The following is a 27,104-nucleotide window of genomic DNA, read 5'->3' on the forward strand; positions in this document are numbered from 1 at the left end:
GCCCTATCTGTAGATTCTCAAAACGTTTGTAACATGTAAAGGGCAACATTCTCACTGAAGCAAGTTCCTCTTACCAACAGCTTTGCAGCTTGAACTCGAACCACCCAGGAGCCATCACTGACCATGTGACAGATCTTTCCAAAAGCATCATCAACTAAGCGAATTTCTTCATTAGAGGAAGGAATTGGGACAATGCTAAATTAAAAAAGAAACCACATATAAGAAAACATGAGCTGAGGCTGTGAGTTCAACAAACAGAGAAAAACTAATGAATATCGGCACACATGGAAATAGTAAGAATTCAAAGCTCAGAATGATGAAATCTACTTCAGAGTCGGGACCAGCAGATGGAGTAATGGTTATGTCACCGGACTCCCACGTAGTCGACCGAGATTCCAGTCCCAGACTCAGCAGCTTAAAGCTCACACCAGGTGCAGGTGCATGTGCATGTGTGCCTAAAATCCCAAGAGGAGGATGGAGGAGAAGGGACTGTGGTGTGGCCATCTCCCATGACGGGTGATTTCTTGCTTCTGTCTCTCTGTCTTTGTCTCTCTGGCAAGCATATGCACCCTATAGCAAAAATCTCTCTTAAAAAAAGAGAAAAAAAGGAAATATACTTCAGAGTAAACAAATCATACTGAAAGTACAAACTAACCCTTTCAGTTGGAGGACAAATTTTCAGAGTCGAGAATAGAAATGTGTAAGGCCTCAAAGATTTATGAAGATACCAAACATTAGCTACCACAGAGTATTTTATTTTATATCTTTAAACTTACTATTTCCTAGAATGAAACTACTATATAGTAAATGTCAAGATAAGTATTATATATATAAAATATATATATATAATTTATGTATATATAACTATTTTGGTTTTGTTTTTGCCCAGCAGGGATGCACATCACGATCCCTTCTCCTCCATTCTCATTTCAGGACTTGGGGCATGCACACAAACCCACCAGAATGATTTTCAATCCACCAGTCCTGAACCCAAACTGTCATCGGCCATGTGGGAATATAGCACCTTAACCACCCTGCAATCTGCTGGCTCCTCAAAATAAATCAATATAGTGGCCAGCAGGTGGCGAGGTGGTTAAGAGTGCTGGATTCCCACATGGCTGACCATTGTTCAAGTCCTGAAACTTGTGGCTTGATATCTTACTTTCTCTCCCTTTCTCCCTCTCTCCCTCTCTCCTCCCTCTCTCCCTCCCTCCCTCTCTCTCTCTGTTCTTCTCTTGTCAAATTAAAATAAATAACTAAATAACTAACATACTTGTATATCTGGTCCTAAAAGAAGAGACAATTTTTAATTAGTCGTGTGTGTGTGTGTGTGTGTGTGTGTGTGTGTGTGTGTGTGTGTCTAAGTCTTAATAAGCTACACGTGGGGGCTGGCAGGTGGCATGATGGTTAAGGTGCTAGACTTCTACATGGCCGACCATGGTTCAAGTCCCAGACCTGGTGGCTTTCTTTCTCACTACCCCCCACCCCTCTGTCTCTCTGGTCGAATTAAAAAATAATAATAACCATCATAAATAAAAGTAAATAACTTTTTAAAAAAATAAGTTACAAATTAAGCCTATTCATGTAGTTTAAAATCATTCTGGTTTTCAGATTTGGACATGCAGTCAAGTGAAGAAGCTCTCCTAAAAAACAAAATATTTGTCTCTCCATTTCAAAGAATCACAGTGAGAATCAATTATTTAGTTGCTGTGAAAAAATACTTAACCAGGAAAACACCACATAAAGGATCGTTATTCTCAAACTCATCTGATAACTTGATGTCACATTTGACTTAAATTATACTAAACTAAAATGGATACCAAACCCTTCTAAAGATTTAAGGGGAAAAAGTGACAAAAAGCTCTTAAGAAAGAGAGTCCAGTCTCTTCATTCAGAGATGAGGAGGCTGGGACTCCAAGACGGCTATATTTTTCCCAGGACACACAGTTCATGCCAGAGCTGAAAAACAAGGACCAGACATCCTCATTTCTCTCCCATTCCACCCCTCTTTCCAAAAATCCGAGCAATGTTCTTCTGGAGGTAGGCCTTTTGCACGGTGGGAGGACAGAAAAATCACTTAGCAGTGAACGGAAGCTGGCTTACGCCCACACTCACCTTTCGGGATAGAGCTGACTGACAACCCAGATGAGCTGGACTGCGGCACTGCGCACTTGCTCGTAGTCATCGGAGAGCAACTTACAGGCCTGTGAAGGACGGTCCCAAAGTCTATTAGTTCTGTACCCTCCCAGGTGATGTCCCAACTATTTCTAAAATGAAGCCAGTGTGGTTGGGAAAGGATGTCACCAAACACTTGTGGGTGGCTTTAATTTCTTTAACTTTTCCCCAACAAAGAACCCCTGGCCTCTGTCAGCCACCCTGGCTGGAATCAAGCTGTGCAACCTCCCATCCCATATCTGAAAGCAGAACCACACACTGACACCATTTTTTAAAAACCCATCTAGAACAGCATCCTGCCCAGCAAAGTCTGCTGGGAGCCCACTGTATCACTCTTACAGGCTCACAATCAAACACTGGGATTTTCCTGGCCTACAACGTAAGACCACACATTTCTGACTGACTCTCTGAAAACAAGCACTTGACATAAATGTTTCGTTTTAATGCTAACAGCGAAAAGAAGCCAAATTATTCTAATTTGCTTTGGTCTAAAATCAATCTAGTCAGTGTTTCTGGGTACCCCCAAGTCCTCTAGGCCATGTTGGCTCCAAATACACACCTCCGGCTCTGATTTCTCCTAAGTTCTAGACCCACATAACTATTATAGCCTACAACTCTGTGCATGGAGGTCCCACTAAACTTTCAAATTCAATGTAATCAAAACTGAACTCATGGACCCAAATTCTACCTTATCTCCCAGATCCTCCAATCAGTCCATCCTCGCTCCAATGAGACCCCATCACTGCTTATCTCAATTACTGACACTGTCCTGTGCCACTCAACATCTGAATCCTTACTGTGTCCTCACTCCAAGTTTCCTTTAACCATTTAGCTCCCCACCTAGTTTTCCTAGAGGGAGAGAGGGTGATGGTCACTAACACAGGCATTCTGGACCCTTCTACTTCATTTTATAAAAGAATAAACTTAGTTTACACAGCAGTCATAGAGGCCTGGCTCAGTATCCTCTTCTGCAATAGAAAAACCACTCACTCTTGGTAGACTAACGTCTGATCTCTGAACATGAAGTGAGATTGCCTGCCACTAGATTCATTCATTCTTCCCCAAGAAAAACACCACCTGGTAAAGCCTTTCGGTTAAGCTGACAGTCAGATTTCCCACGTCCTCATGCCTTTCTTTTCTAAAACTACACTCCTTCAACTTCTTTTCTTATGCTCCCATGGTCTTGGTCATCCTCCTCCGGAAATATTCTAGTTTGTCAAGCGTAGTGTCCAGAGTAACTCCATGTATGGGCCAAGCAAAGAAAGATCAGCAAGACTTCCCCTTTTCCTATTCCAGCATGATGCTCTCCTTCATGCCCTATGGCATTCACATGGCACTACCAAACCCTACTAAAAGCCCATTGCGTAAGTACTAGCACTACTCATGACATACATATCCCACCCTCTCTCTGAAAAGAATGTTCTGGATATGACTTCACATACAACCCCATTTGTAGCGCCACTAGTAGTCAGCTGAGTCTTGGGTTTTCAAATTCTAAGAATTGTGTGCCACCCACCCAGTACCATGTACCTCCTCCCCACTTCCAGACAGCAACCACTTAAAGTACCTGATTATAAATTGTTTGGTGCAATTTCAGTCCTCTTTCATGGAGCTGCAACTAGATAACAGAGAGAGAATTCAGTAGTTGAGAAAAGAGACACTATTTCCAATGTCTCCACACAATCTCACACATTTTCCTCCATTATATCAGACCAATATATTTCCTATAGCCAAATAAATGCTACAGAAATTAAAAATCTGGTCAAGGATTTTTCAGTAGGAGTATTCGAGCATTTAATAAATATAACCCTTGGTCTGTCCAAAAGGGTAGTAGAAAAAGATGAATTAAACAAGGCGGCTAAAGGAGAAATCGGTATAACATCTTCTCCTAAAGAGCACCCTCCCCTGGAAACTTTCATATGTATTTCTGAAACATGGAAGGTACAACCTGTGCCAATCTTAATAGTACCATGTCATATCCCTCCCTTCTAAAGTGGGACCTTGAGGAGGTTGGGACTCGGTGTTATATTGTAACGGGTATAGGATGCACCTTTCATGTTTCAGAAATACAGAAGAAAGCTAACTTAGAAGCTCAAAGAAAAACATGCCTGTTATACAGAAACACGTGACTGAGTTCTGTAATGCCAACACAAATGCATTCCTGAAAGTGTGCGTAGAGTGAGTGCTGGGGGAATCAGAGTGGATCCAAATGCAGCACTAGCCTTGAGCTTAAAAAACAAACAAACAGAAAGGGCCAGCAGGTGGTGTGGTGGTTAAGGTACTGGACTCTCACATGGCTGACCACAGTTCAAGCCCTGGACCTGGCAGCTTGCTTTCTGCTTCCCTCTGTCTCTCTGGTGAAATTAAAAAATAATAAAAATAAATTAAATTAAATAACTCTTCAAAAACAAACATAAAACTATCCCCAATTAGTTTCCAGGATCACTTTTACCATGGCTTTTATAGCTGCTGTCCTGACACGCGGATCTTGGTCACTGAAATAATCCCCTATAATCTTCTGGACATCTCTGGCAGCTAGGCCTTCTGCATCTTTGGTAACACTTTTCTCCAAAGAGCCAAGGTTGCCAAGTAACTGTAGGCACTTATTTCTTACGCCATGGGAGGTATCTGTTAGGTGCTGTGAAGAAAGAGAGAGCAAAAGGACATGATTAAAGGAAAGTGCGAGGTGCCGCGCCATCCCCAGCGCCACTGAGCCAGGGCCAGAGACCGAGCCAGGGCCAGAGACCGAGCCATGCCCATAACAGTACTTACCTAAAGAATGGCAAGGATCCAGCGAAAACCCAACTATAAAGTAGCATAAGCAGAATACATCACTCAGGACAATACAGTGGCAGCTACCTATTGCAATTACTTTCATTTCTTTTGGGAGCATGAGGAAGCTCATTTAATAACAAGTTATTTATCTTTATTCCTAACCCAACACTAAAAAAAGAAATGAGGCATCTCTTGAAGCCATTCAGCGTTCTAGTCATTCTTAGTTACAGGTTTAAGAAGGATCTGAACAGATTTTACAGCTCCCATCACTTCTCCCAATAATGTAAAAACTACTCAGAAAAGAAGCAACCCTGTGTCTAAACAGCACACTCCTACCTTGCAGGCTACGTCGACCAATCGCATCTGGACAGCCGGACTCTCTGGTAGCTTAGTGCCGATTGCAAGCAAAGTGTCCAGCAGCTGGGCTAAGACTTGATGAGACTCTGTAAAGAAGATGGAAAGCTGGGTTGTAGAATTTCAAAGGCGATCATTATAGAAACTAATTTAAATAGGTCAAGAAAGTAGATTCTGGGGGCTGGCAGCTGGCGTGGTGGTTAAGGCACTGGATTCCCACATGGACAATTGCGGTTTGAGTTGCAGACCTGGCAGCTGGCTTTCTCACTTTCCCCCCACCCCCTTTGTCTCTCGCTGATCAAATTTAAATAACAAATAAAATAATTATTTTTTTAAAAAAGAAGGCAAATAGATACAAAGAAAAAATTGCATATAACCTTGAATATAGTAAAACACAATGTAGAGGCGAGCTGGTAGCATAGTAATTAAACGACTAGAGCTCACATGGCCAACTGCACGGTTGCAGTCTGAGTCCGGGAGCTTGAAAAACATAATGGGTTCACATGTGTGCCAAAATCCGAAGAGAAGGGTAGAGAAGGGAATGTGGTATGGCCACCCCTCCTGGGGGGGGGGGGCTTCTCACTCCTTCCACCCCACTTTCTGTCTCTCTCCAGCTAGTAAACATACCTTATAGAAAAATTTTTAATTTTTTTTTTTTAAAAACAGGGACCTGGCTTGCTTCACTCAGGCCAAGCTATGAAGGAGAGTCACTGTATGTCCCCACTTAATATATACCGAGCGTCCGCACTCTGTAACTGAAACTGACGGGTTAAAGGATGTACAAACACAAGAGATGGGTGTGAATGTCAGATGTGGTGTGTGTGGAGGAGTGGGGCCTGGGGAAAAACATTTGGAGGAGGGATACGGAGACAGCATTGTTGAGACAGGGAGGTAGTGTTGTTATATTTTGATCAACTGGACCAGGGAGAAATGTTCACATATTGAAATGATCACCTTGTAAGCTAAATAATGAGAATGAATGTATTAAAAAAATGTAAATAAATAAATAAAATAAAAACAGGGACCAGCAGATGGCATAATGATTCGGTTGCTGGACTCCCACAGTTTACCGCAGTCTGAGTCTCAGACCCAGGGCCTTACAAATCATGTCAGCCATGTGTACATGTGTGCCCAAGATCCTGAGAGGAGAATGGAGAAGAGATGGTGGCATGGCCATCCCCCTTGGGGGGTGATTTCTCGCTTTCTGTCTCTCTGGTGAGCGCATGCGTCCTGTAGCAAAAATCTCTTTAAAAATTTTTTTAAACATAAAATTCTGTATTTACTGTAAGTACAACCATATAAAAAGAATATAAGTAAAAGGTAGCATGTAAAACACGGGCGTTTTTATTTTCTTTTGCCAGAGAGCACATGTACATGCAAAAGAGCGAGACAGAGGAAAAGCAGCCCCCCACCGACACTGGTATTGCCACAATCGTTTTATCCCCATTTCTCCATCCTGTCAGGATCCTGGGCACACGTGCCCGGTGTGTTCACAATTTGCTGGGGCAGGGCTCTGAACCGTGGTCAGCCATGCGGAATCTCCTCTCTCAGCCTAACACCCAACTGCCGCTCGATAGGGCTGGCCCAAAAATCTTTATGGAAGTAGGATTTTTTTTCTTTAATGTCATTATATTGGCATTTTAGTAAAACAGATTTCCCTCATGGTGGTGGAAGGAATATTTTCATTGTGTCCTATGAATTAAAACTACTGAATCAGGACCAGCAGATGACGTAATGGTTATGTCACTGGACTCCCACCCGGCCAACTGTGGTTCAAGTACCGGACCCAGTGGCCCCAAAATCATGCTCGGTGTGAGTGCATACATGCCCAAGATCCCAGGAGTAAAATGAACTCTGGGAGGAACAGAATGGACATCTGATTTCCACATGGCCAGATATGGTTTGTATCTAGGCCCCCACAACTTGAAAATCATGCTTGGCACACATATAAACATGCACAAAATGCCGATGGGATGAGAAATAAAGAAGGGATTGTAGCGTGGTGAAGCACATGTGCCCTATGGCAATTAAAATAAATAAATCCCCCCCAGGGAGTGACTTCTCACTTTCCCTCTCTCTTTCTCCAGCAAGTCCATATACCATAAGGCAAAAACCACTTAAAAAAAAAAAAAAAAAAACCTATTAGATCAAAATTCAATTCAAGTGGGGCCAGCAGTCCATGGTTTGAGTCCTGTGACATAAACTCATGCTGGGTGCATGTGCATGCATGCCCAAGATCCCGAGAGGAGAATGGAGGAGAAGGGATTGCAGCAGCGTGGCCATCCCCCCTGGGGGTGATTTCTCGCTTTCTGTCTCTCTGTTCTTTCTGGCAAGCCCACACGCCCTACAGCAAAAACCTCTCAAAAAAAAAAAAAAAGAATTCAATTCAAGTAAAATTCTAATATAATTTGTTTTTCTTCTAAAGAGAGAGATTTTTATAGGGCACATGCGGAGAGGCACCAGAGAGACAAAGCAAGAAATCACTCCCCACAGGGGGATGACCACCCTGCAATCCCTTCTCCTCCATTCTCCTCTTTAAATCTGGAACACACAGGCACCTGGTGTGAGTTTTAAGCCCCAGGTCCAGGACTCACACCATGGTAAACTACATGAGAGTCTAGCGACGTAACCATTACATCATCTGCTAGTCCCAAATTTCTTACAAATTTTCAAAATTCTCAACTTTAGCCAGTGGCCCATGTATGTATGGTACATACGGTATCATACGTATATTTGTTCCTATTCAATAGCTGTACAATAAGGCCAGCTGGTAGCGTGGTGGTTAAGGCAACTGAATCCCACATGGCCAAATGTACAGTTCAAGGTCTGGACCCAATGGCTTGAAACACACATAGGCGCCCTATGCGGGCCCAAAATTGCAAAACACCACACGAAGGAGAAGAGACTGTGGCATGCACATTCCCACTAGGGGCCATTTTTCACTTTTCCCCTCTCTCTGTCTCTCTGTCTCTGGTGAGTACACACATCCTCTAGCAAATTTTTAAAAACAGAAAATACCTGTACATGGACTGGCAAGTGGCATGGTGGTTAAGGACACCGCTAGACCACCACATGGCCAAGCACAGTTCAAGTCCCGGACCTGGCAGCTTGCTTTCTCACTTTCCCTCTCTCTCTCTTTCTCACTCTGTCCCTCTCTGGTCAAATTTAAATAAATAAAGTTAAATAAAATAATTCTTAAAAAAAGAAAATATCTGTACAATAAATAAATTAAAATTGTCTGAATTCTCATCTTCACTACTCTGAGTTTAAGTTCATAGACGAATGTTGCCAATAGTTAAAAGCTGATATTTGTATAAATACTTACACTCCAAAATGAAATAAAGGTATTCTTTGAAATTACAATAAATTCTATTGAACAAATGAGGAAGGAAATAAGATTAGTAAAGCACTGTAAATTACTCATCCTTGAGAGAAATGCGAACCTAAAGAATTTAGCTGCAAATGTTGACTATTAGGGAGTCAAAAGAGCTGGGGACTAGCAGTTGGTGTAATGGCTATATCACTGGACTCCCATGTAGTCACCCACGATTCAAGTTCTGGACCCAGTGGCTTAAACTTACACCGGGCGTGTGTGCCACCGGGCGTGTGTGCGTGCGTGCCCAAGATCCCAAGAAGAGAATGGAGGAGAAGGGATTGTGGTGTAGGATTGTGGTGTGGCCATCCCCCCTGGTGGGTGATTTCTCACTTTCTATCTTTTTGGTGAGCTCATGCACCCTATAGCAAAAATCTCTTAAAAAAAAGAGCTGTTTCAGTATTCTGGGCTGATACAAAAAACTGTAGTCAAGGAAACTCAACCTTGAAGCAATGCGCAGACAATTCTGTGAGGCCAGAGTCCTCTGGCCTACTGCTAAAGACATCTAGATTCCACAAGGCTGAATACAGTTTGTATCTCGGCCCCCACAACTTGAAATTCACGCTTGGCACACATATACACATGCACAAAATCCTGATGGGATGAAAAATGAAGAAGGGATCGTGGCGTGGTTAAGCACATGTGCCCTATGGCAATTTAAATAAATAAATAAAAGGGGGACCAGTGGGTGGTGCAATGATTAAAGTGCTGACCTCTCACATGGCTGACTGCCGTACAAGTCCCAGACCCAGTGGCTTCAAATTCATGCCAGGCACATGTGCATGTGTCCAAAATCCCAAGAGGAGAACAGAGGAGAAGGGACTGTGGTGTGGTCATCCCCCTGGGGTTATTTCTCTCTCTCTGTCTCTCTGTGTCTGGTGACTCTGCTTCATCTAAGTAGTAAGACTATATTTTAGAAACCATATATATTTTCGAGGACCAGCAAGTGGCGTGGTGGTTAAAGTACTGGACATTCCCGTGTAGCCAACCATGGTGCGAGTCCTGGGCCCCATGACTTGCTTTTTCATTTTATTTTATTTCTTTTTATAATTATTTATTTTATTTTATTTATTCATTCATTTATTTTTTAGTTTGACCAGAGAGAGACAGAGGGTGAGAGTGAGAGAGAGAGGAAGTGAGAAAGCAAGCCACCAGATTCAGGACTTGAACCCTGGTCAGCCATGTGGGAGTGTCCAGCGCCTTAACCACCACACCACCTGCTGGTCCCCCTTGATTTTTCATTTTCTTTCTCTTTCTGTGTCTCTCTCAGGTCGAATTAAAATAAATGAATGAATAAATAAAAATGAAATAATTTTAAAAAGAAAGAAAACATATATTTCCAAGAATATATTGAGCATACAAAGGAACTAATAGGAAAAGAAATATGATGCATAGGAGACCTGAGAGATGTCATTTTTCTAAACTGTGACAGACCACACAACTAGGACAGTACTCTTGTGTTTCCTGAGCTAGTGTGGCAGAGAGCAAAGCATCAGCTGCACCACACACCACATAACCTTGAACAAGGGAATTAACATCTCTGAGTTTCCGTTTCCCTACTAATAAAACAGAGACAAAAATATCTATTTTATATCATATGTAAACGACCTTTAGGTGGCACTTGGTAAAGGTCAATGAATGATACCTAGCAAGAGGAAATTTGAACTCTAGTAGAAATACATGTACAGAGCTTTACTGAACCATCCTCAAATCCCTTCTATAACACAACACAATTCCACACGAAGGGAACTGATGATGCTGGCTCTGCCTACCGAGCTTTTCCACTGCAACTTACTTTCATTCTGCAGGATGTTAATGGCATCATCCATAATGCAGTCTGGGGAAAATCCTGCTGTCTTTGATAATAAACCCAACAATGAGGCAATCTTCAGTCTCACAGATGGGTCATTCTCCTAGAACAAAAGAAACAGTTGTCTTGTCACCATGATGTTCTACTCTTAGCTCACGGGGGACAGGGAAAACCAACACCTCAAAGAAATTCAATGGTCCAAGTATTCCAAAGCTCCCTTTGAAAAACTAAATGTCTCAGGGGAGAGAGCTTTTCTCAATCAACATGTTACAACCAAGCACTGCAAAGCTAACGGGAATACTTTATGCCTCCTCAATACTATTAACTTCCAACAAAAAAATGTGCTGTGGGCATTTAAAGCACCTTACTTCCACTGTGCAGTCATATTAGGCCTGAGTCATGACAACTTGCACCATTAACTCTGCCAGCATGGGGTATAACCAGTTGCTGCCCACAACTGCTGGTGTGCCTGGACAGTAGGTATGACAGCAATCACTGCTCTCAGCAGAATCTCTCATTCTCCCTGCTTTTACGGGTCTCCAGATCCTGACTGGGGTTTAGAGCAGAGGGGTATAAGTTGGCTGAGTGTAGGTCTTATGCCTGAGACCAGATGCAAGGGAGACTGAGGAAATGAGTCGTCTGGCTATTTCAGTTTCAGAAATAGGAGATGTTCTCTAACTTACACCAAGATTCCTGGGGTGAAAAACCTCCCCCAAGGACAAAAAGGCCAGCCAGGTGGCATGGTGGTTAAGGCAGATGGATCCCACATAGCAGACTGGACAGTTTGAGTCCCAGACCCAGCGGCTTGAAAACCACGTGTTCATATATGCGTGCGTATCCAAAACCCTGAGAGAATGTAGGAGAAAGAATTGCAGTGTGGTCATTCCCCCGGGGGAGTGCTTCTTCACTTTCTCTGTCTCTAGTGAGTACACACTCCTTACCCTATAGCAAGAAAAAAAATAATAAAATAGAGCACGGCCTTTTGTTCATCACCATATCACAATATGATGCCCAGGATCTGACCTAAAATGATGTTCAAAGATATATGGGGAGTTGGGGGAAGAGAAGTACCTTGCCAACGCTGAAGTCATGTAAGTGATCTATACTAAAGACAAAATTACTCACAAGTATGCTCAAAGGATTAAGTGCTCCCAGATATGAACAACTCTCCACCTCCCACCTGCAGTTTCTCAGTTTCTAAGGAGGTGAAGGCGCAAGAGGTAAGGAGTCAGAGACCTAGAATCCTGGAATGCTATGCCACTTACCATGTACATAACTTTGGAATACATGTGCATGCGTGCCTGAAGGAATGGGGAAATGGGAGGGGAAAGTTCTGCAGTGTAACCATATCTTAACCCATATCTTAACGGGTGGTTCTCTCTCTCTTCCTTTTTTTTTCAATTGCCAGAGGGCATATGCAACTGGCCAGAGAGAAAAACAAAGGCTAGAAATACCCTGATGGGCATGGCCATACTGCAACTCCTTTTCCTCCATTTTATCGGGATTTTGGCCATGCACCCACACACATCTTGTGTTTTTCAAGCAGTGAGGGCTAGGATTTGATCCAAAATCAGTCACATTGAGATTTGGTTCCCTTAACCACTACACTACAAGCCACAAGCCCTGTGGAAAATTTTTTAAATAATAAAAAAAAATTTAATGATAAAGAGAATATGAAGCAAAAATTGACAGAATTAAAGGAAGAAATAAGATCTGTAATAAGGGGCCAGCAGGTGGCATGGTGGTTAAGGGCCCTGGACTCCCACGTGGCCAACCGCGAGTAAAGTCCCAGACTTGGCGGCTTACTTTCTCACTTTCCATCTCTCTCCCTCTCTCTCTGTCCCTATATGATCAAGTTAAAATAAAGTTAAATAAAACAATTCTTTTTAAAAAAAAAGATCTGTAGTAAGGGTAAGAGACTTTAGTAGCCCACTCTGTTACAAACAGAACAGAGATAGATAAGGAAAGAAAAAACTTAAACTACATAATAAACCAACTATTGGGCCGTGGGAAAAGTTATGACGTTTTTTCTACGTTTTTCTACACAGAAATGCGTCATGACTTTTCTGACTACCCAACAGATTTAACAAACACATACAGAACACACTACGCATTCTTCTCCATGCACAGCATACATAGTCCAGTACAAAATGTTAAGACACAGGACGAGCAGTTAGCGTAATGGCTATGTCACTGGACTCCCATGTAGTCGACCGGGATTCGAGTACCAGACCTGGTGGCTTAAACTCATGCCAGGCGTGTGTGCGTGCATGCCCAAGATCCCAAGAAGAGAATGGAGAAGGGATTGCGGTGTGGCCATTCCCCCTGGGGGGTGATTTCTCCCTTTCTGTCTCTCTGTCTCTCTGTCTCTCTCTGTCTCTCTGGAGAGCGCATGCGCCCTATAGCAAAAATCTCTCTAAAAGAAAAAAGAAAAAAAGTTAAAGACACAAATCAATTGTCGACTGACTTAAAGATAGATTATTATCACAGATAAAGTATCTTCTCTCACCAAATATAGAAATTAAGTAACAGAAGAAAAATTGAAAAATTCACATATCTATGAAGAATTAAATTACTCTTATTTTTTAGGTTTTTGCCATAGTGCTCATGTGCTCATGGGTGTGTGGGGGAGGGGGGGAGGGAGAGAGAGAGACAGTGAGAGACAGTGAGAGACAATGTGAAAAATCATCCCCTGGTGGGAAGGCCAGGCCACCATCCCTTCTCCTCTATTCTCATGGGATTTGGGGCATGTGTATACATGAGCCTGAGTTTGTTTTTTTGTTGATGTTTTTTAATTTATTCATTCATTTTAATTTCACCAGAGAGAGACAGAGAGAGAGGGGGAAAGTGAGAAAGCAAGCCACCAGGTCCAGAATTCAAACAATGGTGGGCTATGTGGGAGTGTCCAGTGTCTTAACCATCATACCACCTGCTGGTCCCAGCACCCTGAGTTTTTTCAAGCTGCCAGGCCTGGACTCAAACTGCAGTTGACCATGTGGGAGTCCAGTGCCTTAACTACCATGCCACCGCTGGTCCCACAATATACTCTCTAATAAACAATAGATCAAAGAAGAAATCACAAGAAAAATTAGAAAATAAAAAAGCAATAGAGTAAAATTTATGGGACACCACAAAAGGAATGAAAAAGGAAAAATTCTTACCCCCAAACATTTATGTTAAAAAACAAGAGATCTGGTTAAGGGAGCCAGATCTCACGTGAGTGTCGTCTTGCATCAGAAATTGGAAATACTTGTTATTGTCAGGGCTTTCACTGGGATGTCATATCTGAAGATATGACCAGAAAACTAAGGAACTAAGGTAGATCTCAAGAAAGCAAATGGAAGCTCTTAGAAAGACAGCCTGGCACCATAAACACTTCTGCCTGGCAGAAAGGATTAGAGAAGCCATATGAAAGAACCCGTACCCTAAAATAACCTGAACTTTTCCAGCACAACACTGTAATCAGCAGAGATTACAAAAGAGCAGCCACAACCAGAGGATCACCTTGAGGAAGACTGAAGGAAGAAAAAGAGGCTGACCTTTGCTAGCAGATGGTAAACCACAGAATACTTGGTAGGCAGAGCTGAGTTGGGAAGGTCCATGTGTGAATTGTGTGCTGGGTGTTTGCCTCTCGAAGTTTGAGTAGTTGACATGTAAATATTTTCTCAAAAATATTTAAAAACCTTCCCAGTGTCTGGTGTGGAATGAGGCACACTATTTTATAATAAATATCTGCAGAATGAATATTAAAAAATTAAAATCATCCTGTCTCTGTTGTAGAGTCACAAAATTAAAACAAATATTTTGAAACTTATTTTTAAAATTCAGTTGTTTTTTGAAATGTTGAAATTTGTTTAACTTTCAAGAACTATGACATATGAGCAAAATTTTTCTCATCTGTAAAGTAAATGTTTGTGAGAAAATGTAAATAAGTTAATTTAAAAACAAAACAAAAAAAGAGCAGGAGCTGGCCCCATGAATAACCTGATGGTGAAAGAGACCAGATCTATAGGAATGGCAGATGGCGTAATGGTTACATTGCTGGACTCCCATGTAATTGACCACAGTTTGAGTCCTGGTCCCTGTGGTTTAAAATTCATACCAGGCACATGTGCGTGAGTGCCCAAAAATCCCAAGAGGAGAAGGGAAGAAAAGGAATTGCAGCATAGCCATCCTCCCTTGGATGTGATTCCTCGCTTTTTGTCACTGTCTCTTTGGCGAGCTCATATGACCTATAGCAAAATCTCTGGGCAGGGAGGGGGGTAGGTCAGATCTCACATGGCCGACCACAGCTCAAATTCTAGCCATAATGGCTTGAAAAACATCCTGGATGCATGTGTGCGCATGCTCGAAATCTCAATAGGATGAAGAAATAAAGGAGAGGGGTTGTGGTGCAACCACATCCTCCTACTAGGGACCTCTCTCTCTCTCTCGCGCACACACACACACACACACACACACCCCTTCTGGCAATAATTAAAATAAATAAATAAATAAATCTCAAGTCAACAACGTAACTTTACAATTTAAAGAAAAGAAAACAAAGTAGGGCCAGTCAGTGGTGTGGTGGTTATGGTAACTGGATCTCACATGGCCAACAGCAAAGTTCAAATCCCAGACTGGTGACTTGAAATACCCTCTGGGGAAAAGGGATTGTGGTGTGGCAGGCCCCCCCAGGGTGGGAGGGTCATTTCTCACTTTCCTTTATCTATCTACTGCGCATGTGGTGGTCCACACACCCCCACACACACTCTCTGGAAAGCACATGTGCCCTATGACATTAACTAAGAGGGAAAAAAAAAAAAAAGACAAAAGATGATCCAAAATTCACAAATAAAGAAAATAATGACAATTAGTGCAGAGATACATGAAATCAAGAATAAAAATGACAAAAAAAAAATCAAAAGTTCTTGAAAAAGATCAACAAAATTCACAAACTTTCAACTAGACGAACTAAGAAAAAGAAAGACAAGACTCAAATTCCTAAAATCAAAAATGAAAGGAGGACATTTTACAGAAGTGCAAAGAATCAGAGTACTACTAGCAAGCGCATACCAACACACTGGGTATCCCAAATGAAATGGACAAGCTCCAACAAACACAAACCCAATCAACACTAAACCACGAAGAAATAGAAAATCTGGGAGCCAGCAAGTGGTGTGGAGGTTAAGAGCAGTTGGATCCCAATGGCTGACTCCATGGTTCAAGTCTTGGACCCAGTGGCCTAAAAATACACCAGGTGCCTATGCATACGTGCCCAAAATCTCAAGAGAATGGAAGAGAAGGGATTACAGCATGGCTAGCCCCCTTGGGAGGTAATTTCTCACTTTCTCTGTTTCCCTTTGGTGAGCTCACACACCCTGCAGTAAACTTTAAACAAGAGAGAGAGAGAGAGAGAAAATCTGCATAAACCTTTAAAAAAAAATAGCAAGAACATTGAATCAATAACCAAAACTCTCCCAGCAAAGAAAATCTCGTGATCGCAAAGCTTCACTGGTAAATTCTACCACACATTTAAAAAAAAGTACCAATCCTTCTCAAACTTCTCCAAAAACTGAAGAGGCAAGCAGAATTTATTCAATGAGCACTGCATTATCCTGATACTAAAGCCAGACAAAGACATTATAAGGAAACTTCACACCAACATCTCTTATGAATATTAACATACAATTTCTCAACAAAATACCAGCAAACTGAATTCCATCACATACTAAAAGAATTAAGTGACCAAGTGACACTATTCATGCAAGGGTTGTTCAACATATGAAACCAATCAGTATAATACACCAAATTAACACAATTTTTTAAAGTTATTTACTTAATTTTATTCATTCATTCATTTATTTTAATTTGACCAGAGAGAGACACACACAGAGACAGAAAGGAAAAGAAAGCAAGCCACCAGGTCCAGGACTCAAACTGTGTTTGGCCATGCGGGAGTGTCCAGCACTGTAACTACCATGCCACCCACTGGTCCCAAATTAACAGAATTTTTAAAAAGATCATCTTGGGCCTGCAGATGGCCTGGTGGTTAAGGTGACTGGATCATGTATAGCTGACTGAGTAGTTAGAGTCTCAGACCCTGCAGCTTGGAAACACACCATGTGTACGTGTGTGCCTGAAATCCCGAGGGGAGGAGAGATGGAGACGAGACTGCAGCAAGGCAGGCCCACAGGGGGCAAGGGGGTGCTTTCTCCCTTTCTCTCTCTCTCACCCACAAGCACACACACACTCTTGTCAATTTTTTTTAAAACTATCTTAATTGATGCAGAAAAAGCATTTGTCAAAATTTAACACTTTCATTTAGGGGGAAAAAAAGTAACAAAATTATAAGGAAATTATCTCAACATGAAAGCCATTTATGAAAAACCCATGGCAAGTATCACACTCAATGGTAAAAGACTGAAAGTCTTTAAGGTCAGGAACAGGCACGGAAACTCACTTTTGCCTCTTCTATACAACAAAGTACTGAAGTTCCAGCTGGAGTAATTAGGCAAGAAAAAGAAATTAGTCATCCAGATTGGAAAAGACAAAGGAAATTATCTCTTTGCAGATAATATGATCTTTTTTTTTCCTCTTTTTTTTCTTTGCAAGATTTTTGCTATAGGACGTGTGTGCTTGCTAAAGAGATGGAGACAGGAAGTGAGAATCACCTCCTGGGGCACGGCCATGCCACAATCCATTTTCCTCCACTCTCCTCTCAGGATTTTGGGCACGCACGCATGCACCCAGTATGAGTTCCAAGCTGCACGGTCTGGGCCTCAAACTGCAGTCACCAAGTGTAAGTCCAGCCACCATAATCCTCATGCCACCTACCAGCCCCAGTAGACATGATGTCATACAGAGAATATCCTAAAGACTCCTCACCAAAAAATTATTAGAATGAATAAATTCAGCAAAGCAGCATGATACAAAGTACACAAAATCAGTTGCAGTCCTGAATAGTAACAATGAACAATATGAAAATAACGGGCTGGTAGATGGCATAGTGGTGCTATCTATTAAGGTGCTAGACTCCCACATGGCCAAATGCGGTTCAAGTCCTGGACCTGGTAGCTTCTATTTTACTCTCCCCCCTGCAACCACTTTCTCCCACCTCTATCTCTTTCTCTTTCTCTCTCTGGTCAAATTAGATAAATGACAATAATAACAAATAAAATCAAACAAATATTTAATGACAAAAAAGGAAGTTCTTAAGAAAATAATTTTATTAACAATAGCATCAACAAGAAAAAAAAATTTTTTTTTTTTGGAGAGGTTTTCGCTACAGGGCGCGTGCGCTCGCCAGACAGACAGAGAGAGACATAGAGACAGAAAGTGAGAAATCACCCCCCAGGGGGGATGGTCACGCCGCAATCCCTTTTCCTCCATTCTCCTCTTGGGATCTTGGGCACGCACGCACACGCGCCCGTTCAACCCCGCGGGGTCCAGGACGAAAACCGCGGTCGACTATGTGGGAGTCCAGCGACATAGCCATTACGCTAACTGCTGGTTCCCAAGAAAAAAATATTTTGAAATTAACTGACACCAGCAGACGGCATAATGGTTACGTCACTGGATTCTGATATGTTCTGACCGTGGTTCGAGTCTTGGACCCAGTGGCTTAAAACTCACACCAGGAGGCTAGCAGGTGGCATGCTGGTTAAGGGTGCTGGACTCCCACATGACCAACCATGGTTCAAGTCCCAGAGTCAGCGACTTGCTTTCTTGCTTTCCCTCTCTCCCTCTTTCTCTCTCTCTCTGTCCCTCTCTGGCCAAATTAAAATAAACCAATTAAATAAAAATTGGAAAAAAAAAAAAAGCCCCACACCAAGGCACATATGAGTGTGTGCCCAAAATCGTGAGAGGAGAATGCAGAAGGGACTGCAGTGTGGCCATCCCCCCGGGAGATGATTTCTTGCTTTCTGTCTCTGTCTCTCCACCAAGCGCACACACAGTATAACATAAATCTCTGTGGGAAAAAACAAATTTAATTTAACCTTAAAGGTGAAAGACCTCTATGATCCCAACTACGAAATAATTCTGACAGAAATTAAAGATACAAATAAGGGTCAGCAGGAGGCACAGTGACGAAGGCACTGGACTCCCACATGGCCAATCACAGACCTGGTAGCCTGACACCACATCAGGCGCCTGGGTCTTGGTGCCCAAAATCCTGAGAGGAGAAAGTAAGAGAAGAGATTATGACATGCCCATCTCCCCAAGGGGTGATTTCTTACCTTCTCTCTCTCTCTGGCGAGCACACATGCCCTATAGCAAAAATCTCTCCAATAAATAAAAACACTAATGAAAATGTTCTGGGGCCAGCACAGGTGACTTGATGGTTAAGGTGCTGAATTCCCACATGATCAACTGCAGGTCGAGACCTGGACCTGGCAGCTTGCTTTCTCTCTTTCTCTCTCATCTCTCTCTCTGGTGAGTACATGCGCACTATAGCAAATTTTTAAATAACAATAAATTAAATTAAATGAATAATTCTTTTGTTTTAATTTTTTTAAATCCCGTGTTCCAATATTAGAAGCCTTAATATTGTTAAGATGTTAATAGTGTCCCCAAACAATCTAAAAATCCAGATTTAAGGCAATCCTATCAAAATCCCAATGTTTCTTACAGAAATAGAAACATCTATCTAATATTCATATAGGCTCTCTACTAGTTAAAACCATCTTTAACAAGAACAAAGCTGGGACCAGCAGGTGATGAGGAGGTTAAGACGGCTAGATGCCACGTAGCAAACTGTGCGGTTCAAGTCCGAACCCATTAGCTTAAAAAACACACCAGGCTGGGATCAGCACGTGATGTGATGGTTAGGTATCTGGACTCCCACACAGTCAACCATGGTTCAAGTTCCAGACCTGGCAGCTTAAAAGGCACGCTGGGCATGTGTGCGTGCATGCCGAAAATCTCCAAAGTAGAATGGAGGAGAAGGAATTGTGACGTGGCCATCCCCCCTGGGGGGCGATTTCTTGCTTTCTGTGTCTCTGTCTTTCCAGCAAGTACACAAGTACACATGCCTATAGCAAAAATTTCTCTTAAAAAAAAAAAAAAAAAGGAAGAAAGGAAAAACATGCCAGGTACATGTGTCTGCTTAAAATCCCAAAAGGAGAATGGAGAAGGGACTGCAGCATGGCCACCTCCCTGGGGGAGGGGGTAATTTCTCACCTTTTCTTTCTCTCTTTCTCTCTCTCTCTCTATTGAATGCATGAAACCGATAGCAAAATTTAATAATATAAATAAATAAATACATATCCCTGTTCAAGAGGAGTTTTTATGTTCTAGTATGGAGAAATGGACAAGATCCATGAGAAAACTACATAGAATATTAGAAGAATATATAGAAAATCATATGAAGTATTAGAAGATACTTAAGTGCTATAGAGAAAACAAAATGAAGAATGAAGGGGTAGGAAGTGCTGCAATGGGACAGGCAGTTTCAATGCGAAATAGAGGGGAAAAGATCTCAATGAAAACTGATATTTGAACAAAGACTGTAGGGACATGCAGGAAGCATGTCCCACGGAAATATTCTAAGCAGAAGAATACGTAAGTGAGAACACAGTGAGGAAGAAATATGACTGGCAGAGAAAACAGCTGCCCAGATCACAGGGCAGTGGTAAGGAGAAGGGTCCTAGGCCGAGGAAACTGCAAGTGAAAAGACACTCATTTCTGTAAACACACAGGTCTTTGGAGCATTGCAAGTAAGCATTTGATTAAGCTAGAATATCACACAGGTAAAAGAGAGGACCTTTTACATCAGACATAAAACTAATAGGAATGAATAGATTTAAAAAAAAAAAAAAAATTAGTTTATTTAACTAATAAACTATTTAATTAGTTTATTTAACTTTATTTATTTATTTATTTACATTGGACCAGAGAGAGAGAGAGATTGAGTGAGAAAGAAGCCGCCAGGTCCAGGACTCACACTGTCGGCCATGTGTGAGTCCAGTGCCCTTAACCACCACACCACTTGCTGGCTCCTGAACAAATTTTTAAAAAGATAGTTTATAGAAAGAAACTGAAGGAGGGGGCCAGCAGGTGTCATGGTGGTTAAACGTGCTGGACTCCCACCTGGCTAACCATCGTTTGGGTCCTGGAACTGGAGGCTTGCTTTCTAACTCTCTCTCTCTCTCTCTCTGATCAAGCTGGAAAATAATAACAATAATAATAATAATAATTAAAGTTAAATAAAATTTTTAAAAAGAAAGAAACAGAAGGGAAAAAGATAAGTTTTACAAGGTGAGACATCAAAACATTACATGTATCCTGACAGTGATACAAAATACAAATCATCACCTATAAAATAGTCTTAAAAGAATCAAAACTATGATTAACCTGGATCTAACAAAACCTACAGGGACCAGCAGACACTGTGGTTCGAGTCCCAGACCCAGCAGCTTGAAACGCATGCTGGGCTCATGTGTATGAATGCCCAAAGTCCCAAGAGGTGAGTGGAACAGAAGGGACTCCAAGGTGGCCATCACCTCCTGGGGGGGGAGGGGTGTGCAATTTCTAGCTTTCCATCTCTCTGTCTCTCTGGTGAGCACATGTGCCCTACAGCAAAAAATAAAAATAAAAATAAAAATAAATACAGATCAAACTTCCAGTTGATAGCAAATATAGGGAATGGTGGAGCAAGTTTATTCCCTAGAAAGTAAATAAATTCAGACAGCAATTTTTTTAAAGGTCTTTGCTATAGGGAGGGACCATGCATATACCAGAGAGACAGAGAGAAGGAAAGGGAAAATTTTCCCCTCTGGGGAAATGGTCATGCCACAATCCCCTCTCCTCCATTCTCCTCTCACAATTTTAGGTATGCATGCACATATACCCAGCATAATTCTCAAGCCACCATATCCAGGACCTGAGCTGCATTCTGCCATGTGGGAGTCCAGTGCCTTAACCACCATGCCACATGCTGGCCCCAGAAAGCAAGACATATTACAAAACTGACCAGGTCCCATTATCAAATCAGAATCAACAAAATAATAAAAATTCTTCTAGAGTTTTTTAAAAAGACCAAATGCCATGTGTAGATCTGGTCTGTATTCTGATTTAAACACACCAACTATAAAAGGAAAGTTGTGGGGCCGGCAGGTGCCGTAGGGGTTAAGGTGCTGGACTTCCACATGGCCGGCCGCGGTTTGAGTCCTGGACCCCACAGCTTGCTTTTCCACTTTCCTTTTCTCTCTCTCTGTCTCTCTCTGGTCAGGTTTAAAATAACAATAAGTAGAGTCAAGTAAATAAATAATTGCTTTTTTTTTTTTTAAGGATATTTTAGGAGGGCCAGTGTGTAGTACAGTGGTTAAAGCACTGGACTCCCATGTGGTCAACTGCAGTTTGAGTCCCAGATCAGGTGGCTTGAAACTCATATCAGGCATATGTGCGTGCATGCCCAAAATCCTAAGAGGAGAAGGGAGAAGGGATTGTGGCATGGCTATCCCCCTTGAAGGAAGATTTCTCACCTTCTCTCTCTGTCTCGCTAGCGAGCACACTTGCCCTATAGAAAAAATCTCATTTAATAAAAGGAAACAACTGGAAAAATCTCAGTATAGACTAATTCTGAGATGACACTAAGAATTACTTAGTTTTGTGTACCATGATTAGGTGATAATCATGAAAGATAAAAAGAAAGATAACTCTTTTTTTAGAGAGATTTACTGAACTAGTTACGGAAAAATGACACCAGTCTTTAAAGACCTCACAAAGGGCTCGCTCTGTGGTACAGCAGTAAAGCACTGCTGAAGAGAAGCTGGATGCCTGGGGCAGCAGGTGGTGTAGTGGTTAAGGTGCTGGACTTCCATGTGGCCAGCACCACTTCAAGTCTCAGACCTAACAGCCTGAAACTCACGCGAGGTATGTGTGCCCAAAATCCCCAGAGGAGAATGGAGAAGGAACCCCGCAGGGGGTAATTTCTTGCTTTCTGTCTCTCTGGCAAGCAGACATGCCCTATAACAAAAATCTCTCTCAAAAAAAGAGAGAGAAAGAGAAGCTGGATCCCATATAATGAGGACGTACCTACATTCAGGATCAGTATGGTTACAAAATGGTCACCACTGGGTGACTAGCAGTTGGCATAATGGCTATGTCACTGGTCTCCCATGTAGTCAACTGCAGTTCGAGTCCCGGACCCGGTGGCTTAAACTCATGCCGGGCATGTGTGCGTGCATGCCCAAGATCCTAAGAGGAGTATGGAGGAGAAGGGATTGCGGCATGGCCACCCCCAAGGGGGGATGTCTCATTTTCTGTCTCTCTCTCCCTACCCCCTATAGCAAAAACCTCTCAAAAAAAAAAAAAAGGTCACCACTGATGTTAATGCCTCCCCTGCACCCAGTACAGAAGTGCACTTGCAGTATCTTCAGCAACATGATACACCGTATTATTTACATGTCTGTCTGTCTCCATCCACTCAACTACAAATTTCTGCAGACAGAAACTGTACCTTTTTTATCTTTGTATCCTCAGTGCCTAGCACACAGAAAAGCTTGCTGAACAAAATACTTTATTTGCAGTATTAACCAATACAATCCTCGGTTAGAATACAGCTAGCATAAATATTCCCATTAGGTCTTCAAGCTCTTACCTTGTAATAATGCTCCAAGAGAATCCTGACCACTCCCTCCACACTTTCAGCCTCAACAGGCTTCCTGGCAAACTGGAGTAGGTACTGCAAAGCATCTGCTGGAGAGGTCGCTTTGCACAGATCGATGTGGAGTGCTGCAGATTTACTTGGTTTGGTCAGCCGGAGCTTCTTAGTGGCAATTTCCTCCTGTTGTTGCTGTCAGGGGGTAGAAAAGTCAAGAGAAAAAGATTTAACTGAAATCAGAGTCTATGAATTTAACTAGTCCCAGCTGATGGAAAGAATTTTCCCTTGTACCAAATCATGTGATTAGCGAGCATACCTAGTCCTAGCAAAAGCAGTAATTTATACTATCACTTATTATAAACTGGGAAAAGAGCACTGGATTGGTGACAAGACTATGAGCCACAATTTTGCCTTTCTCTGGTTCTTCAACTCTGAGCAAGCCATTTTAGTTTTCCAAGTCTTAGTTTTTCTCTGTAAAACAGGTACACTGACAATTTGTTCTACCTATCTCTAAGGACTATTACAGCTTTAGCGCGTTAAGAGCACACAAAGGGGACCAGCAGTTGGCATAATGGCTATGTCGCTGGACTCCCATGTAGTCGACCACGGTTCGAGTCCTGAACCCGGTGGATTAAACTCATGCTGGGCGCATGCACGTGTGTGCCCAAGATCCCAAGAGGAGAATGGAAGAGAAGGGATTGCGGCGTGGCCATCCCCCCTGGGGGGTGATTTCTCACTTTCTGTCTCTCTGTCTTTCCAGAGAGTGCATGCTCCCTATCCTATACCAAAAAACTCTCAAAAAAAAAAAAAAAAAAAAAAAACACACCAAGTACCAGCACAGGGAGTAATGGTTACATTGCTGGACTCTCACATAGTCAACTATGGTTCGAGTCCTAGACTTGGCTGCTTAAAACTCATGCAGGGGGTGTGAGGGCTGGTAAGTGGCACGGTAGTTAAGGGTGCTGGACTCCCACATGGCCAACCATCCCAGACCTGGTGGCTTGCTTTGTTTCTTTAGCTCACCCCCCCCCACCCCCCACGACTCTGTCCCTCTCTGGTCAAATAAAAATACCAGCATAATGGCTATATCACTGGACTCCCATGTAGTCGACCATAGTTTGAGTTCCGGACCTGGTGGCTTAAACTCACACCAAGCGCATGTGCATGCATGCCCAAGATCCAGAGAGGAGATCAGAGAAGGGATTGTAGCGTGGCCATCCTCCCGGGGGGTGATTTCTCACTTTCTGCCTCTCTGTCTCTCTCTTTCTGGTGAGCGCAGGTGCCCTACAGCAAAAATTTCTCAATAAAAACTCATGCCAAGCATGTATACATACATGCCCAAGATCCCAAGAGGAGAATGGTGAAGGGACTGTGTTGTGGCCATCCCTCTCGGCAGGTGGGGAAGCGTTCTCGCTTTCTGTCTCTCTGTCTCTCTGACAAATGCACACGCTCTATGGCAAAAATCTCTCTCTCAAAAAAAAAGAAGTGACACAAAAGATTCACTCCATTTTTTTTCTTCAGTGTTTGCTATAGGGTGTGTGTGTTCATCAGACAGAGACAGGAACACAGAGAGAAAGAGACAAGAAGTGAGAAAGCACCCCCGGGGGGGAGGGCCAAACTGCAATCCCTTCTCCTCCTCTTGGATTTTGGGCATGAATGTCCACCGCACCACGCTTTTCTTTTTATTAATAATATTTTTCTTTTTTTCTTTTTTGTTTTTTTGGAGAGGTTTTCAGTATAGGGCGTGTGTGCTCGCCAGCCAGACAGAGACATAGAGACAGAAAGCGAGAAATCACCCCCCAGGGGGGATGGACACGCCGCAATCCCTTCTCCTCCATTCTCCTCTCAGGATCTTAGGCAGGCACACACACGCGCCCAGCGTGAGTTTTAAGCCACCGGGTCCGGGACACAAGCCACGGTTGACTATGTGGGAGTCCAGCAACATAGCCATTACGCTGTTGGTGTCCTCTTTTTCTTCTTTTTAATAATATTTTATTTAACTTTATTTATCCATTTATTTATTTAAATTTGACCAGAGAGGGACAGAGTGAAAGTGAGAAAGCAAGCTGCCAGGTCCGAGACTTGAACCGTGGTCAGCCATGTGGGAGTACTGTGCCCTTAACTACCACATCACCTGCCAGCCCCCAGGCTTGTTTTTCAAGTAGCCAGGTCCAGGACTCAAACCACTCAGTCAGCTATGTAGGAACAAGCCACCATAACCACCACACTACTGTCTGCCTCCTACTCCTTTCTTGATTAGAAAAGAAATATTGGGGACCCTCAGATGGTATAATGGTTATATCACTGAACTCCCACATAGTCGACTCAGTTCACATCCCAGACCAGGCAGCTTAAAACTCACACCCGGTGTGTGTATGTGTGTCCAAAATCCTAAGAGTAAGAGGAGAAGGGACTGCAGCATGGCCATCTCCCCTGGGTGGGGTGGTGGTGGTGGTATTTCACTTTCTGTCTCTCTCTCCAGCAAGCACACACACCCTATAGAAAAAAAATCTGTCTCCAAAAAAAAAAAAAAAAAATCAAGAAATGTCAATTTTATCTTGAGACTATGGTAAGGTACCTATGAAGCTCAGCCTCCCTCCTTAGAAAACCAGGGCTGGCTGGCTCCATGGTGCAGCAGTGATGCAGTGCTCAAGAGAAGCTGAATACCTTGGGCCAACGGGTGGTGTGGCAGTTAAGGCACTAGATCCCACATGGCCAACTCCATGGTTCAAGCCCTGGTCCCACTAGCTTAAAAATCACACCGGGCGCCTGTGCACTTGTTGAATTAATCACTGAGTGTACTGTTTGAGGATCAGTTTCCTGCTAAATGCTCTAAGCCTTGATACTCTACAAGTCTATGGATCTAATAATGCTGCTTGCTGATCTATTGGCATGAACAGGAGTTTGTCGGAAATGCAGAACCTTGTCTCTGTTTCCCTGCTTGACTTACTAAGCAGTAATAGAATGCACATGTTAACAAGGGTCCCAGGTGATTTGTATACACAGTAAGTCTGAGAAGCAGAACACAGAGATGATTTGGAATCAGCCAGCGACATAACTGACTGCTCTGACCTGTGCTTAAACAACCCCAAGGGAAGAAGGCAATTCGCTCCTTCCTTGGCCAACGGAGAGCTTCTACCCCGGTGAAGTCTGCGCTCTCAAGCTCTAACCTGGCCTTGAGAAATCTTACAGACTCCTCTTCCAGCCCCTCAGAGCTTGCATAGGCGCGACTAGTTCCTTGGCGCTTCTTTTTGATCGGAGCTGGGAAGAGCTGCGCAAATGAGCTGTGTCCTCCTACCCCTCCGGAAGCCTCAATGTCCACGCCTGTAAAACGATGATGCTAACGCTAACCTAACCCGACGTGCAAGGTGGTGTGAAAATGCAAATGAGATCATGGATATGAGCACATTGCAAAACACCGTTTCTTCCAATAGTTTTTAAAAACATGTCAGACTACACACACCGGTACTAACTACCGCGGTGGCACACCTACACGCCCACCTAAACTAGTCTCCCAGACCCTATCGAGTAGTCGGCTCCAGACGGGCTGGTGGAGCCTGTTATGGCAAGATGCCGGGGTCCGCATCAGCTTCCCAGTCCCGGACGGCCCCAGGACCCTTCTCCCGGACCTTACCTGAACCACTTTACTGAATTCCTCGTACACCCGCTTCTTAAGGTGGGCCGCCATGGCTGCCAGTCCTCTCGGCTTCCGTACTCCACGAGGGAGCCCTGGTAGAAGCGAAACACTTGTCTGAGCTGGAGGAATCCACTGCGATCCCACAAAGCAACGGGGCTTGGAGAAAGAGAGGCCGCTTCACTCTACTCGACTGCTCCGGAGCTGGCTGGGCACTGCCGGGGCGAAAACGGGACGGCCGGGAGGAGGCGGGGCCTCTGGAGAGAGACTGGAGTGAAAGAGCGGGCCAGCCAATGGGAGCTCTCAGAGGCTTGGGGGTGCTCCCAGAAGGGCCGAGTGACGAACACCGAGCTGCGGGAAGGAAAGGAGAAAGTACGAGTTAAAGGGCCGAAGCGCC

At 43.1% G+C, this 27,104-nt stretch overlaps 1 protein-coding gene and 1 long non-coding RNA gene across 3 annotated transcripts in view; one reads left to right on the top strand and one right to left on the bottom strand.

Moving 5' to 3' along the window:
* Window positions 1-159, top strand: part of LOC106736371 (uncharacterized) — a 24,862-nt gene extending 24,703 nt beyond the window's left edge. Inside the window, exon 3 of the long non-coding RNA XR_001371396.2 lies at window positions 81-159. This is a non-coding gene — a long non-coding RNA (uncharacterized LOC106736371). The remainder of the gene's footprint in view (window positions 1-80) is intronic.
* INTS4 (integrator complex subunit 4) overlaps window positions 1-26,903 on the bottom strand; it is an 87,053-nt gene extending 60,150 nt beyond the window's left edge. Inside the window, exons 1-8 of one of the 2 annotated variants that reach the window (XM_006161892.2) lie at window positions 26,708-26,903; window positions 23,071-23,265; window positions 10,473-10,590; window positions 5,287-5,393; window positions 4,628-4,813; window positions 3,743-3,793; window positions 2,116-2,204; window positions 75-195 (exon numbers count right to left, since the gene is read on the bottom strand). In XM_006161892.2, coding sequence (XP_006161954.1) covers window positions 75-195; window positions 2,116-2,204; window positions 3,743-3,793; window positions 4,628-4,813; window positions 5,287-5,393; window positions 10,473-10,590; window positions 23,071-23,265; window positions 26,708-26,761 — 921 coding nt within the window. In that variant the 5' untranslated portion in view covers window positions 26,762-26,903. Of the gene's footprint in view, window positions 1-74; window positions 196-2,115; window positions 2,205-3,742; window positions 3,794-4,627; window positions 4,814-5,286; window positions 5,394-10,472; window positions 10,591-23,070; window positions 23,266-26,707 lie in introns of those variants that run through there. The other variant, XM_014593006.2, reaches the window with a different exon arrangement.
* Between the last annotated feature and the right edge of the window lie 201 nt (window positions 26,904-27,104).

Source organism: Tupaia chinensis, unplaced genomic scaffold, assembly GCF_000334495.1.
Source record: "Tupaia chinensis unplaced genomic scaffold, TupChi_1.0 Scaffold139431_1, whole genome shotgun sequence".
NCBI classification, from domain to species: domain Eukaryota; kingdom Metazoa; phylum Chordata; class Mammalia; order Scandentia; family Tupaiidae; genus Tupaia; species Tupaia belangeri.